The sequence below is a fragment of the Sceloporus occidentalis genome, unplaced genomic scaffold, assembly GCF_023333645.1.
Source record: "Sceloporus occidentalis isolate IW3139 unplaced genomic scaffold, rSceOcc1.0.p SCAF_40, whole genome shotgun sequence".
Taxonomy (NCBI): domain Eukaryota; kingdom Metazoa; phylum Chordata; class Lepidosauria; order Squamata; family Phrynosomatidae; genus Sceloporus; species Sceloporus occidentalis.
In genome coordinates, this window is record NW_028317020.1 from 196745 (window position 1) to 213446 (window position 16702).

The following is a 16702-nucleotide window of genomic DNA, read 5'->3' on the forward strand; positions in this document are numbered from 1 at the left end:
TTTGGATTTCACAAGCAAAAATCAGTGGTGTTTACACACCTACAGGCAACATAAGGAAAAATTAAAAATCAGATTCACTGTACTTTATACAAAAGTGGTAGGCTTGTACACACAAAGCCGTTTGTATAAAGTTATTTTCCCCTTACACATAAAAAAACTACTCTAATACAATAGAGATCTGGGTTGGGATTGTTTTCTAGTACTGTCAATCAACTTTCCTACTTGTCAATTACCTTTGATTACGATATCCTTTACCCCGATGTCATCTGCGTCGTCAAATTCAGCTCTATTACAGGTGATTTCTGGGAGTATTAAGACCGTCAGGTTGTCTCGTATCACCAAGGCTCTATAGAGCCTCTGCCTATTTAATGCAGTTTTGTCCAAAATGAACATATACTTTTTGACCAGATATTACTCTACATAACATACCCCTATATCCTATCTATAGTTCTATAAAGCCTAACTCTATTGCCACATAAACCACCCTCCCCATTACTACTACACCATATAACATCTCCATATACTGCTTCCTGCTCCTATAAGTGGTCTTATTGCTTAACCTCATTCACATATTTTTCCAAATACATTCTCATATTATTGCATATAACTGCATCCCTGTACTGCCTCACTGAGCGCCTGGATTTTCCCATTTATATAGTTATGTCATCAAACTAAAAATGGTTTCTCTGCATAGAAATAACTAAAGCAGCACTGTTACTATGGCCTTCCAAATGACTTCAATGTAAGCCTTATATTTGTCTCCATAACTCCTCATTTTCTGCATTTTTAATGAACTTTTAGTGTGTGTGTGTGTGTGTTTTGGGATATCTGTACTGCCCTTAAAAATAAAGCAATATTAAAGAAAAGTGATTGTTGACTTCCAACAGGACCGATTTAACAAAACCATGGATATAACCAGAACAGCCTCTCATAAACGCACAAACATTACATACTTACACAAGTGAGCGAAACGCCAAAGAAATCTCTTATAAGGTTGACTTAAACCCAAAGCAGATCGATCCTTGGTCCACAGCCCCTTCCAACAGAGATCTTAGTCCTATATGCTAGTAGTGAGGTATAGCTAACAGACATATTTTCTATAGCAGACACAAGAGAAAAAAAAATAGGCTCTTTGGTACAATACAAATTAGGATGGCTGGTTTTTCCAGGGATTTTGTTCAAGTACAGGTGATTGTGTCTCTAACAGTAATAAAACAGCACGCTTTGCCTTAGACGATACTATCCTGAGTATAAATATATTCGATTGTTTTTACAGCTGGTAGATTAGTTGGTATAAGGGTCTTATAAGGGTTTTTTTTTGTTCCCACTCCTTTGTCAAAATGTTTTTTTCTCTCTATTTCCATAGAAAGAGATCAATAAAACTAATGTGAAATTATTTTGAGGTTAAAGAGAACATCAAAAAATGACTAATTAAAATGAGTAATTAAAAAAATTATATATATATAAATATATATATACACACACACACAAACACTTTATTTTGATAAAGACTTCCTTCCTTATTTTCCTTACTTGGGAGTCCTGTGCATTTAATTTCTTGGATTTTTTAAAATAGATATATATATATACTATATATACATATGAGTGTATACACTTTCTGATGGGGCCTCAGCAGGAGGTGGATATAGTAAGCCTTGAATATCCTTTTATTGCCTGGATAATTACTATAATACATTATATAGTAGTTACAAGACCTACATGCCACACTCTATGATCATGCGTTGCTGACCAATGACGACCACGGGAAATGGAATCATGTTTCTATATCCATGCTCTTAAGCAGCTGAAACTCTGTGTCCTAAGTGCTCATGCTAAGTGTAGTTCTAGAATTGTATTTGTATGAAGAAGCCTTTACTCTTATCAGAAGCACAGAAAAAACGCTAGAAACTCTGTCAATTAGCGGGAACGCAGAGTTCTAAAGCAATTATCTATCCAGTAAACAAGGGCCAAAGTGCTGTTTCACCCATATGGATGCTCGGTCTGGACTCCTGAATCAGAGAAGAAAGCTGCTTGCAGGGCTGTCCACGATAGACGATTGGGATTCATTTTAGGAGGTGACCCAGCAGTTCTATAGGAGAGTGGGGTGGGGATGCGAGAGGGCAACTTGTCTGGCTGTATATCAGCCCGAGGACGGATTTTAGGGCGGAGTTTTAGTTTGTAAATGGAAGGAACTCTATCTGGGCGTTTGGAGGACTTCTTGGCTCTTAGAATAACACCTTCTGTCTCTGTACTAAGATTATGGGAATCATATGACTCTTCATTCTCGGCAACCTCTTGCTGGTCCTCAGGAGCTGGAGGACAAGAACTTTCGTCAGAAGAACTGGACAGAGCTGGAAGCCTCCTCCATGATGACGCAGGTAGAATAACTGAATTCCCCTCTGTACCTTGTTCCCTGCCTCCTCCACCCCCTGTGATGTAGAAGTTGAGTGAGGAGGAAGAAGAGCTGGAAGAACAGTAGGCAGAGTCTACTGGAGCTGGATCACATGATGGCGGACTCACCAGAATCCCACATGCCTGTGCTGGCTCAAAAGACTCCGCTGACCCCAACAGCCGTGAATTTTCCAGAAATTCCTTTTCTAAGCTATGATAAATTTGCTGCTCCTGGTTTGCATTTAGTGGCTCAGGTGTGTACCTCAACTGTCTCCGTGAATGAGTCTTTAGGGGCTCCGTCTGGGTACGAGGATTAGGTGGCTTGGATGTGGATGCCCAAGAGTGCTGTCCATCTTTGTCTCTTGAAATAATCAGAACTGTTTTCTTGTTACTGGGGGGACCCTGGCTCCGGGCTCGTCGATTCTGAAGGCCAACTTGGGACGTGGTTTGTGTTCTTCCACGATCCACAAGGGGAGACTGTGATGCTTGAGTGCGACAGGGAAGAGGTCCCCGATCCTGGGACTGGCTGCGTGTTACAGAAGCACGATTTGCCATTCTCACCCCATCCACAGATTTCCTGCCGGCGGGGGCACTCTGAACTGAGGAGGCAGAAGAATCACTATCACCAGAATAACGGCGAGAACGAGGGGGCCTAAGAAAAGGAATAGTAAAAAAGGTTTATGAAGAGAATAGTGTCAATTAATATGGGAAAAAAAAAAAGAAAAAAAAAGGCCCCGAATTTGGAAGGTGAGAGCAGAATGTTTGACAGTAGATACTAAAATAAATACTAAAATAAATAGAAAAATTTGCTAGTAAAATACGGAGAACAACAACAGTCTGGTTTCAAGAAAACTAAATTTAACTTAAAATCAGTATAACGCTCACAACTTTACAATAATAATATAATACATACTTGAAGTATGACTTAGGAAGACCATAAAGATTGGTCCTCGCAGACACAGAAACATAGAATTTGATGGGGAAAAAGAACAATGCCTATTTTTCCCGATGTACAGACTCAGACCTTGGTCCCATCTTCAGGATAGCCTTATGCAGACATCCACAATATCTTGTGTCAAGTGCTAGAAACCAGATCACGGATGTCGGGGTTAGACCTTTTTTAATCGACACCATATTTACTATTATGTCAAACACCTATGTTACAAGGAAAAATACTTATTAATGGAAAAACTCCAGAACTGCAGTTCCATTATTTTATGATTTCTTGAGCCCGCAGTTCCCAGATGATACAACACCTGAAGTCAGTTTCCACAAGTCATAGCTTCACAAAGCTGCAGAACATATAGCTTCCATAAAACAGTCCTTTACCCTGGGGGCAAATATGTTAATTTCACACTCATTCCAAGTTGGAAAGCTCTGTGAAAAGTGTAAAAATAAGCAAACTCAAAGAGACAGTGTAAAAGAAGGAAAATAAGAAAATCATACGTACTTAGAAAAGGATCTATATAAATGACCATGTTATTAACAAAAGCTTAGCTTGTGCATAAATCAAAGAGGCCGACTTATGGGAGCACATTAACACACCTGAATGAGTTGATAGTTTGGGTTCCTGGACGTTCACTGCGAGGAACTGAGGCCCTGGGAGTGCTGTGCCGTGGAGGAATGGGTGCTGGAGTCATGCGGGTAGGGGTTCCTTGTGGAGGGTTAGAGTCTGGCTGTAGTTTTCTGGCAGATCCCTCAGATTTGCGTCCTTGAGAAGAGTTTGAGACAGGTGAAGGGGCAAGACTGGGCGCCCGTTGAGGCGAGAATGTTGAGGGTCGTGATGTCTGAACACGATGGGCTGCAGACAGAAAGGAACCATGTGTATTGCAGAGATAATCAGAGCAATGACACACTGGGTAGACAAGTGCTGTGTAGGGAACTTACCAACAGAATGACATCTGCAAGGATCATGCTTGTCCAGGTAATGCTCTAGAGTGTCCCAACCACCACCAACTCGCACCATGACATGGCTCCGAAGTACCTACATGTAAAAATAACAAATTTTGGTATTCATACATATTACAGCGAAGATAGGAAAACACAGAACTATGTCAGACGAGGTATCACAGTCAGCAGGGGAAATATTGGCTACTTCTAGGTCAAAGATGAGACTGATAAGCATAGATGCACATCCGTTTCTATGAAGTAACTACCCAAATTTGGTCCTAAATCTATGTTTCTGTACATGCGTTTGCAGAGGGCGGGCAGGTGTGTGCGCTACAGTTTATCATTGATCAGACCTTAGAAATCTAGGAAATTAAACAATCTTCAATTTTGACTGGAAAAATAAGTGATCGAAAGTTTATGTTACTGCTTATTGCCCTGAAAAATACTAGCAAAGCTCAGTAAAATCCAGGTTACTGAGATAAAGACAGAAATTCGAGAGGCAAGACCGGATAAAGAGATGGTAGCTTCTGTCATTACTGCTTAATAATGTACAACCGCCTTGTCTTGTGTTACACAGCTTCTGTTTCCGCTCCAAGAACCCCACTAGGGAGATTACTGTTTCACCGCAGGATCCTGTGCATGCCATTTGGGGCTGACATGTCAAGCGCGTGCCGCTAAAACCCTCAAGAACAAAGTGTTGCCCCCCCCCCCTCCCCGACCTGGTATATATCAACACATCACAATGTAATATCGGACGCATATTTTATGAAAGGTAACTTCTTTTGAAACAGACATAATGGATTCATACATGGTAGCCTCACATTAGAACTGGACGCAGAGCATGTATTTATCTTAAAAAATATATATAGAGCGAATATATTCTTTTACATTTGATTTATTTTTGAAGAAGCTCATTTTTTAAAATTTCACTTAGTATTTCTAAAAACAAAAACAAAAAACCTCAAAACTATTAACCCCTTCAATCCCAGGGGTTTTTGGTACCTCAAAGCCCAGAGCAATTTTGCCCTTTTTGGGGTATGTCGGTTTAGCGATGATTCTCTTTCCCTGTGAATGGTGTACCCATGTAAACTATATATTGTTTTTTCAAGGAGAGATAGAGCTTTCGTTTGATACCATAGTTGGATGATTAGCTGAAAATTTAGAATGAGAAATTTAGTAAAAACTAGCGAAGATTAGAAAAATAAACTAATTTTTTTTACATTTTCCCTCTGAATCCTCACAAAATTAGGTAAAGTGATGGAAAATCCCCTCCAAGTTTATCAATTCAGGTGTCCTGATTTCAGAAATACCTAATTTATATAGATTTTCCAGACTTTCCCAGCACCAGGGAGCATACTATTAGGTGTACAATTTTGTATAATTTTTATGCCTATGGCTTAACGGGTTTGGGGGTTGTGAACGGGGGCAGGAGGGTTATACTGGCTAGATGTTATGCTAGGGCAATGGGATGTAATGTTTTTTTAAGAATTTTTTTTATTATCTTTTTTTATATATTTTTTTTTTATTTTAATTTTTTGTAAATTTTTTGTATTTTTTAAATTTTTTTTTTTACACAGTAATGGTTAGAGGTCCTCCTAGGGACCTCCTGAACATACCAGTGATGTCACAGTGACATCACAGCTCATATTATAATTTTTTTTAGTATTATTTATATTATTATTTTAATGATTTATTTAATATTATTTTTAAATGACTAACCGGTTTTTTTTTTTCCAGCTTTTCTGTTACAGGCCGGGAGGGGGAGTGAGAGAGATGGTTTCTCACTCCCCTCCCCGCGATCCCCCTGCACCGATCACACTGTGATCTCTATGCAGGTCCTCACAGACCTGCATAGAGATCGCAGCGTCTCTGTGCCTCATCGGAGGGCAGGATATCCCCGCAGGGGATATCCTGTCCTCCGATGACCTTCCGGGTTACGTCAGCAGTGACGTAACCCGGAAGGGAATGCCCGATCGCGCGTTTGCAACCGCGCGATCGGGCAGTTTACCGGTAACAGCTTACCGGCTTTCATGCCGGAAGCTGTTACAGGCGATCGGACAGCAGAAAGCTGGCAAAGCCGGCTTCTGCTGTCAGTGGGGAGTCCAGGCTGTCAAACGACAGCCTGGTCTCCCGTGCAGCGGCAGGGATGTGTCCCTGACGCTGCATGAAGGGCTGGACGTACCGGGACGTCCATAGGGGTTTCTTTGTGGGCGTTTTTTGGACGTCCCGGTACGTCTATAGGGGATTGAAGGGGTTAACCTGCTTTCTCTGAGTAATAAGCACTGCCTGCACCCAGATTAGCACGCACTGGCCCTTTATTAAGCACGGGATCTTATCAAGATAACCTCTGCTGATCCAAGGAGAAAGAGCTCTATTAATTGAATAGTTAGAGATATTATTATTTCGATTTAATCCAAAACTATTCATTAAAAAGTTAGAAAATAGTGTGTACTTTTTAGAATTCTGCTTAGCTTTCTGATGACTCGAGCTGATGGGATTACAATGTGCCTCTCACAGAATTCTAGAATATAGCCTTTTCTAAAGATAATTTCCTTATTCCAATATTTATCCCGGTTGCTTCATAGATGAGCGTGTTACTAGATGTGGCGTGTGACTGTAGCATTATGTACATGTTCATATCGCTTTAAGTGTCTTATCACCCAGTAGCATCAACAAGCATAACACACGACTAAACCACATGCATGCAATATAATTACCATTTTGGTTTTCAGTTACAATTCTTGTGCAAATAGCCACACAACATAGCACCAGAAATGCACTATGTCTATACAAGACAGTGATTATCGTAATGATTTAATATGAGACGTGGTATTTTGGGCACCTGTTTGCTCTGAGGTCATGGTATCTTACCCGCACAAAGATCAGCGTGTTACTGTCCCCGACCTGATATTTTCCCTCGGATATTTTTATCATTGGGAACTGAGATGGGCATCTGCAGCATCCCAGTATCTCACGAACCTGAGGGGAGAGGGGAAAAAAAAAAAAAAAGTATTGTACATTAAGCAACTAGCGGCTTTATCAAGATAAAGGTATGTTACAAATTGTGTACAATCTGCATCCAATCCACAATTTTAGTGATCCATTGTTATGCACACAAGAGCAGCACTTAAAACGGAACGCTTGCCATTTTTTTATTGCCAGAATCTGATTAAAAAATGTTTTCAAAAATATCATGCTGTATTCTTTTATAAAGCAGTCATAGTATACTATAATGTATTCAACTGCTGCATATCAGCTGTTAGTATGTGTCCTAGCTCTGTTACCTAATCCTAATCTCCTAGAGAAACATCCTCAATTCCTATACTGCCTGTAGTACACGATAGAATGACTAGGTCTTAATGACACCATCACATACTCTGACTAATGAAAGTCTAAACAGGAACAGATTTCATTAGCAATGCTATAAACAATCAGCTCCGTGTAGTGTTTGAGCAGGGAAAGTCATCCAAAATGTCACACGACCGACAACAATGGATGACTCCAGGTCTGCTGACGAGTAAAAACTCACCGGGCTTGGCCTTTGTAATAAACAGTTAATGATTACAGAATATATTATACAAGGTGGTGCAAACTGAGTGTAAAAACTTGAATAAAGGGGTAGATTATATATTTGTCAGTGTATAACCATTGATACGTATACATTTGTGGGCCATTCACAGATTAAAAGTGCTGTTCCACCTAGACCCCCCCCAACTTTCCTAAGTACTTAATTTACTATGTGCTGCCCTTCCATACGTGGCAACTAACATAATTCTGGTTTTAAAATTATGGCCATTTTTCTTTAGTTACTTGTTGAAAAACTTTCAATGGGGCCTCCTAATGTGTTCCCTCTGCACTGCTCTGGCTCCCTGCCAATTTCTGACATCACCGAAGGGATGTTTGCTTGGAGGGCTTCTTGTTTAAAAGGGGACTGGAAATTGTTGCAGGGGGCTTTGGAACAATAACAGGATTCTGTTTCTAAGCAACTCTAGTATCTCAATAAACCCTTTAATGAGGTTTTAAGTGGCAGGGAGGTTTCTTTGACCTCTTTGTATGATGGGGATATTTAATGATGCAGCCTACATGGAACAGCACCTTTAATGTGCTTCTGAGAAAATAGACAGGAAAATACTCACTTCCTTGAACCCTCTGAATGCCATAGACATACAGGCTTTGCGGCGCAAGCGGAAGTCCCCTGTATGTGTGAACATCTGCCCAGAACAACATATAATCCCTTCATTTTATAATATATATAATTATATATAGAACAAAGCTACCAATTTATATGAAAATGTGGGGGGATGGGAGGCTCTGCGTATTTTCTTAACTTGTAGATATTTTTTAATCAGGTCATTATGACGGATAATTTAAATTAAGTTAGCAAACAGAATTATCTATGGGGGGTTGGCAAGTAAGCAATGAGAGAGCTCATCATACAGGTTGTCAAGAAGAGAAAGGATATAAATGACTGGAAGCTCCAGAGGACCAAATCACAACTGTCATGCTACCGTAATAAAAAACATGGCGGCCGCTGTCCCCACACCCGCTGTGTCTATTTCTGACCGCTCTGTTCTTTGAATAAAATCCAATGTGAATGAATCTCCTCAATAAAGATTAATAGCTTCAGGTTTGTTACACAGTTCTGACATTTAAGGAGTTAGTCACTTTAGTCTAAGGATTGTTAAGCTGGAAAGGAGTGAACGTCATAGTTAATCAACCCTTTATGCACAAATTTGAAAAACAATAAAGTAGTCTGGTTGGCTGAAAATATAACTGCTGCTTATCAGCGTGTGGAAGAGAATCGAAAGCCACAAAGGATGCTTTCATTCTAATATACGGTGTGATTCACATGACTATTAGCTGCTCCCTGCCAAATGGGAGGAATCCATAAAGGGTAAGACTTATTGCAAGTGCCATTTAAAATATATATATTGTTTACGTACGATTATTATAAAGGCCAAAAGTCTAGACCCATTAATGCTCTGTAGGTTTACTAAGTAATCAAGATGTAGCAATAAATATACTCTTTCCGTGAATGGATGGGAGAATAATGAATTGAATTGGGTCTTGTGTGGCGTAACGAAGGGACGTTTTACAAGGAAAGGGACAGTGTGTTTAGGGTCTCACCAACTCATCCAAGTTCTTGAGATCACACAGGGTACGGGCGGACCGGTGAGGTAATTTAACAGGTGGGTAAGATGCCTGCTCAGTGTTTCTCCTCCCGCGGCTCAATTCTTCCTCAATCTCCTCTTCCATTTGGATAAGAACCGGCGCAGGCATGCCCAATCTGGCACCCCTTCGGGCCACCTCGAGTAAACATAGAATGAAGCTCTTCTCTCCTTTTCTGAGCACCAAGTCATTGGTCTCAAACATCAAAACCTCTGGTATCCCAAGTTCTTGCCGACACCAACCAATAAAGTTGGACACATTATCTCGGGCCAGGAATGAGCCTGGAACGGCCCCCTTCACCTGGAATATCACGTCTTTCTGGGGCAGCCTCCTGCTTGCGGCAACTTCAGGGAACTGCTCCCGGAAGTCTCGTGTCAAGCGGTTCAGATTGTTGGCATGTTGGCAAAGTGTGTAGCCTGTCTCAAGAGACTCCATAAAGTTGACGGCCTCCATGTCCAGGTCATATAACATATTGAGCCAGTCGGTCAGATCTTCTTTCATCGCCTCCAGGTACTCCTCACTGGAGCGGAACGGCCTGATGCTTTTGGAAGCGGACGATTGAATTTGGCTTTGATCTGCCATCTCTCTTCATCCCGCGCGTCAATCACCTTGATCTGTGCAATATATAACATAGAAGATAGGTTAAGAGGATATTCTCATCATCCTGTGCTTATGGGATCACAGTGCACCGAGTGGCAAGTAAATTATATGGAGAGTGAAATAGAAACAATGTCCCGGAGAAGGAGATGAGCAACCTTAGGAGTTATCTTGTGTCCTTACTATGGTAGAACAAAGACAAAAGGAGTATTATCATCTTTTATTTATATAACATCAAGAGATTCTAGAAAGAGTTACACATAATAAATTATTCCAATGAAAAGAGGCGGAAGGTGCAGAGTGACCTGTCCCCAAGAGCTTACAATCTAAAGTGTATGCCGAACCCCCCCCCTGAGAGCAGAGATTAAATACCTGCTTGACCACAGTTATTTTGTTTACTTGTGGCTCTGCGTTATTTTGTTCAGCTTGTTGGTGACGTATGCAGGTCTATGCCGATAATGCTCTTATGATCAGCTCAATCGGCTTAATGTACAAAATATGAAGTGCGTATATTTACTAAACTGCTGTGTGATAAGACTATAAACATCAGCGCTACGGAATATGATGGCGCTATATAAAACAATAAATAATAATAAACAATACGTCGTCAAGTGGCTACTTTGGGTGAGTGTAGTGTATGCTCAGGGTTAGCAGCGTATACTTCACTCTGTCAGTCATATACAGCAGCGGTTATACGGAGCCATGGAGAGTCTTCCTACCCCCCCTGAGAGCAGAGATTGATCAGCCCTCACAGGAAGGAGACCGGAACACCGGACCGGTACTTTCACTCACCTCAAACTGGCGCCTTTCATCTCTTTGGGGGCTCTGGTCGGTTTACTCCCCCACCCCCCTCAGACACAGTGCAGGGAGTGGGGGGTCGCGCCATATGTCACACCCCAAAAGTGACTCTCTCCGTGGATCATGTTCTCGCTTGACTTCAATGGAATGGTTTAGGAATCGCCCCGGGAATCCTTAGCTCTCCTTCCTCTGTGCCGCAGTCGGTAAAAGTTGAGATTGGAGGCGGGAGGCAGAATGTGTTCCGGATCCCCGCAGTCCGGGCAGGACAAGGCTGGAGGTGGAGAGAGACGGGGAGAGACGGAGGCGGGAGAGTGTAAGAAGCGGAGAGCCTCGCCCTCCGCACAAGGTTAATGAGGCAGTCTAATCCTCACTACAGCCTGTCTGTAGGCTGCAGCACCCTCCAGGCCTCCGCTGTCCCTCACTGGCTTAGCAGTAATTACTCAGCACTCTCTGCCGGCTTCCGCCGTCTCCTGAGTGTCATGCTGTCACTCCCAGCATCCCTGTCACTTCAGCTGTCTCCTGGACCACAGGACAGGAAGCCCCATCCCAGCACTCCCTGGCACGAGAAGCTGCCTGTCTCTCCCGCCCTTCCCTTATTCCCTGGGAGGGACAGCAGCATCTAGAAGAGACTTCATTACAACTTCCTGCCGGCCCGGGGACTTCACTCCATTCATTTGGAAGAAAGAAAGGGAGGGGAGAAGGGGGCATTCGGACCAACGTGGATAAAGGAGGAAGGGAGCCGAGTCGGTGACTAATGAAGCCCGTGTGGGCGGCTGCGCGCTTACATGTGTAATACATGACTATCCTGGGGGCTCACATACATGTGTCATGCACCAACTGCTGTCACATCGCTAGCTGAATAAATGATGCATTGTGTTCTATTCACTCTTGTAAAGAGACTTTAACGAATAGGTCCGGTTGTAATCCGCAGAATCCATTATTTATTATATAGAGACTGGCTGTCCCAGAACAACACCGATGAGGTAAAAAAAAAAAAAGGTGATGTCATTAGTACACGCTTTCAGTACCAGAAGTGCACAGCTTATTTTATGGTATCAAGTCGCATCTGTTAGAATTGAGGGAATGCATCGGTGCAGGGACTTTGCTTTGGGACAGATGGTTGCGCTGGCCTTCAAACGAAAGGCTTGTGGCTCTGTGATTTACGTTACAAAAGGAATGAGTGGCCATTGAGTGAAAATTCCATATAGGCATTTCCCAGCTATCATTCTAAACCAAATTCAAATACTAAGTAATGCTATAGGAGAGCTGCGCGCCCTTTTTAAACAAGATGAAGCCCTGGGTGCCGGGGCCCTCCTCTGGAAATGAGTACTGTCACTTTAAGGATGAGCTCACTGCCGGCAGGGAGGGTGAGGCTGGCTTGTATCAGAACTCCAGACTATTTGGCTTCTGGCCCGAGTTTAAATATTTTAACGTCTTGCGGAAAAAGACAATGACTCTGCTTTTAACCTCTGGCTGACTGAACTCTGCAGCCATACCTGTTTTCATACAGGGAAGGTGCAAGTTAGACATTTTCCACAAACAGAGCTTTGATTTGATGTGTCATGATACACAATACATTTGTGATAAAACGTGCAAAGTGATAAAACCGGTGCCATCGCCACAATGGCTGCTTAGATGACGTTCCACTTTAATAACCCCCAGTGCAAATACAGATAAAGAGTTAATGAATAGCACATACCAGGCCAGACTGGCCATGACTACGCAACCCTGGCACATACACCCAACGGTGCAGGACCCGATGTGCTGCTGGAGTGGCAGCGTCGGTAAGTTATGTGTACCTGCAGAACACACGGCACCGGGATGCATCCATGGAGGCCCCACCTCGCAACTTACAGGACTTAAACGATCTGCTGTTAACGTGTTGGTGCAGATACCACAGCACACCTTCAGAGGTCTAGTGGAGTCCATGCCTCGACCGGTCAGGGATGTTTTGGTCATAATGGTGTGTGCGTGCGTGCGTGCGTGCGTGCGTGCGTGTCCATATTAGTCCAGTAGACACAATGTCAAAAAACAGAGTATTGCAGTGATACCTTTTTTTTTTAGTGATGGTATTCTCTAATACCATCACTTGTTTTAAGTTCTAACCTCTATCATGTTGATCAGTATTGCTAACGCTCGAAAGCTTGTCTTTTAAATATGTTAGTCCAATTAAAAAAAAGGCATACTCCGCAATACTGCTTTTTGACTAATATATATATATATATATATATATACACACACACAGTATCTCACAAAAGTGAGTATACTCACATTTTTGTAAATATATACACTGAAGAAATGACACTCTGCTACAATGTGTAAGTAGTGAGTGTGCTCCCTGTATAACAGTGTAAATTCGCTGTCCCCTCAAAATAACTCCACACAGCCAATAATGTCTAAACCTTGGCAACAAAAGCGAGTACACCACTTCAGTGGAAATGTCAATATTTTGTGTGGCCACCCTCTCCCACTGCTCAGCACAGGGATAACCTGACAGATCTGTCGTAAGGCTGCAGCATACACACACAGGCTGGTCATACATTGCGCGATTAGTCAGTGAGTTACTGTGGCAGGAGACCCAATTGGGGTATCTACAGATATCGAAAATGCCTGCCACAACAGCAATGCTGCTGCCAGAAAGAAATCTCCAATCTTCCATTTAAATCCACGTTTAACGTGACGCTACATATTTGACAGCCTGATCTCCCGTTCACCGGCAGGGACTTAACGTCCATGATGTAGGGGATTTTCCATGTCTTCTAGGACCCATCTTTTGTGACATAACTCCCACGTTCCAGACTGCAAAAGGGGGGGGTTAAAGCAGATGTTGGTTGGAAAGTTTGCAGAACTGTGGTTTGGAGCCCAGTTATTTAGTATGCATTATAAAGGGCCATCCCTGGCGCTGCACAACACTCATAAAACCTCACTTGTTTACAAATATTTTTACAGGAACAGCCATACTATTAGAGCTGTATTTAAAGCTCACTTAGCTTTGCTATTCATAATCTAATGTGAAGTCACAAACAGCAACAAGCTCCCTAATTAGAGAACACAACTGTGCTTAATGTACGCTTTATAGATCTCACCTGATCCTTGATAAGGTTTGGGTTGACAGAGGAGCTCTAATTTGCATTAAAATGTATGTATAAGGCTAGGTTTCCACTTGGTTTTTTTTAGCTAAAAACGCCAATAGAGCCACCTGGCGTTTTTTTGGTGAAAAAACGCAGCAGCCAGATGTTAGCTGTTCTTCAATAGGAAATCGCAGAATGCCATATCCACTTGCCGTTTTTTCAGTCCTCTTTGGCGTTTTTCTGCTTTTTTGGGCTCTGTGGCATTTTTTCAAAATCGCAGCATGTTGACACTCTGGCGTTTTTTGCAAGGAAATCTTGGCGTTTTTCTCCAATAGAAGTCAATGGGAGAGAAAAAACGCCATGAAAAAGCCATGTGGGTTTATTGCCTTGGCGGTTTTTATGGCGTTTTTTCCACAGTTACAATGCAGAGGATGGACCCAGTATCGGTGTGTCCTACGAGAAATAGGCTGGAAACAAACAGTTTCACACAAAACAAAGTTCATATTGAATTCTACACCATTTGGAACAAACATGCCATTACAAACAAACATACGCGACGCATCAACTGGATCCTGCGTGCCAAAAGCAACAGCAAACAATTTGCACCATCATTTGGGGCCAATCTTCCTAGAGGAGCAGACATTCGGAATAAAGCAGGCCTTACAAACCACAGAAAAGTGACAAAAGGGTCCGCCGGGGCGTAGAACTCCACCAATTAAATGACATCAGGGGGCAGATACTTGCCATTTATCCTAATCCCTTTTAGCTGGGTGAAACTTCTAACTTGTAAAGGCTGGAAAAACTGCCTACGGTCAAAAAAAGCAATTTCCACAGAAAGGCTAAAACGCCAGAAAAAAACTCTAGAAAAAAAACACCAAAACGCAGGAAAATGCAGTGGCAGTTTTCTTGGCGTTTTTCATCAAGAAAAAAAACGCAGGACAAAAACCCAAGTGGAAACCTAGCCTTATACTCACCATTTTAGGATGCATATGAAAGTACCGTACTCCAGGTGCTTTAATATGCACTCAAGTGGGGCTGTCAGTTGAACTGTCCCTTAAAGGCAGGCGACTGCTTAGATCACTGGCTTAAAACACCAAGTGCACTTGGGACGTACAGATACATCCTTAACTTATAGCAAGAAGCCCATTAGGATGTTACGGGGACAGCCTGGACAATTCCATCCGGTGACTGATCATGTGTAATGGTGCTCTCTATGGCGCTCTGCATACAGATCACATCGGCACAGAGAGGGAGAAAAATAGTCTCCCTCCTTCCAAATTCTGTATATAAAAAAACCTCACTACCCCAAACCTCTTAAGGCAATAGTAAAAAAAAAAATAAATGCATTGATGTGGCCCTCTAGAACAAAAGTAGGGACTAATTTCATGTTGCTTAACATAAATTGGTGCTTACAGTATAGAAGAAAATGTACGACTGCAAAAATGATTAGTTTTTTTTAATCTATATGTTTCATGTATCCCTATGGTGAAATGTGATTTTAGCAACACTACGATTCAAACAACTTTACCAAAACCTTTTAATTGTGGAATATATTGTGATCGAGCAAACCGCAAATAGAACCATATGGCAACCCTTTGATATAAGGGCCAAGGCCCCAAAACTTACTGTGGAAAGTGTTGTAGTCTGCCATTTAGGGATAAACGTGTGCATGTGTGATCATTTTTCCTTTTGCTTGCTTAGTCCCAACAAAATGGAAAGGGCTCTGCAAGGGTTTTTTATTGTTTTTTTAGACCTAGGGACATTAGGTATATAGCAGCTACTTTTGGACCAGCATCCCCCACACCAGACTACAACAACTGCTGCAGGAATACTTCACCCATAGTTATGAGAACAGGCATGCTTTTATTTCCTAGATTTGATCCGAGACTGCACAAAAGGCAATGCAAACTGCCTTAACACTACCAGGTTAGAATGACGATTTAAGATCAAGTAGCCATTTACATTTTATTTATTTTTTTTATAAACGAATTTCAATACACTAGTTTTAAGACTTGCAACTTGAGTAACCTCCAACTTTACTGATCTGAGGGATCTTTAAACTGCACCATCTACCATTACTGCATTATGCAGGGTATAGTGAATTTATTTAGCACAAGAGGGTCCCCCAAGATTACCACTGAAAGTTGTGTACATGAGAGACCAATGGCAATAGTGTAATTTTCCCAGTGACAGCGTGGTTGTGCAGTCGGAAAATAAATGAGGTCACTTTGCTCAGCAGCCAGACTAGGGCAGGGCAACGGCTGGAAGGAAGTGTGCTAAGTGCAGACATCGGGTTTTGGACACGGGATCTTTTCCATTACTGCAGGGTGCCGAGAGAATATAAGAAGCGGTAAGCTTCTGTCTATTGATCCTGGAGACTGCAAGTCAGTGCCTGTGCAAATTAGGAGGCCACACGTTTACAGAGCCTAGGTACCTACTCAAACGCATATGTTAAAAACTCAGGAATCAAAATGGACCCGTAGCCTGGTGTCATGTTAATATCAACACAGTATGTAACTACTTTTATATAAATTAATTTACAGTGCAAGGGGTTAATGTGAATTGCAGTCAAATTTTTTTTACTGAACTGCAAAAACAAACAGTCATCCTTTAAATAGGCTTTAAACAGTATTTTATTACGGCATTGTGGGATTCAACATGTTTGTACAAGCCAGAGTATAAAATAATCCATATATTCCCTCTACGACATCCCATTTTTCCAGAAAAAAAAGGTATGCCCCACTTTCCTGTCTTTCCTTCTAAAGCAAATATATACATGCTGTAAA

The 16702-nt window shown here is 41.9% G+C and overlaps 1 protein-coding gene across 1 annotated transcript; it reads right to left on the reverse strand.

Moving 5' to 3' along the window:
- Positions 1-1980: 1980 nt before the first annotated feature.
- Positions 1981-10032, reverse strand: GAS2L1 (growth arrest specific 2 like 1). The gene is made up of 5 exons (XM_089489417.1): positions 9409-10032; positions 7153-7260; positions 4279-4375; positions 3937-4192; positions 1981-3043 (listed from the first exon to the last, which is right to left on the reverse strand). The coding sequence occupies exons 1-5, from the start codon at positions 10030-10032 to the stop codon at positions 1981-1983; spliced, it is 2148 nt and encodes a 715-aa protein (XP_089345543.1).
- Positions 10033-16702: the final 6670 nt, after the last annotated feature.

Bases quoted from the DNA above. Each gene is read 5' to 3' on its own strand.
- GAS2L1 (XM_089489417.1), bottom strand. From the start codon at position 10,032: ATGGCAGATCAAAGCCAAATTCAATCGTCCGCTTCCAAAAGCATCAGG. The intron at 4,193-4,278 runs GTAAGTTCCCTA...TTCTGTCTGCAG, and splicing joins TTGCAGATGTCATTCTGTTG to CCCATCGTGTTCAGACATCA. The intron at 3,044-3,936 runs GTGTGTTAATGT...TCCTTTTCTTAG, and splicing joins CAAACTATCAACTCATTCAG to GCCCCCTCGTTCTCGCCGTT.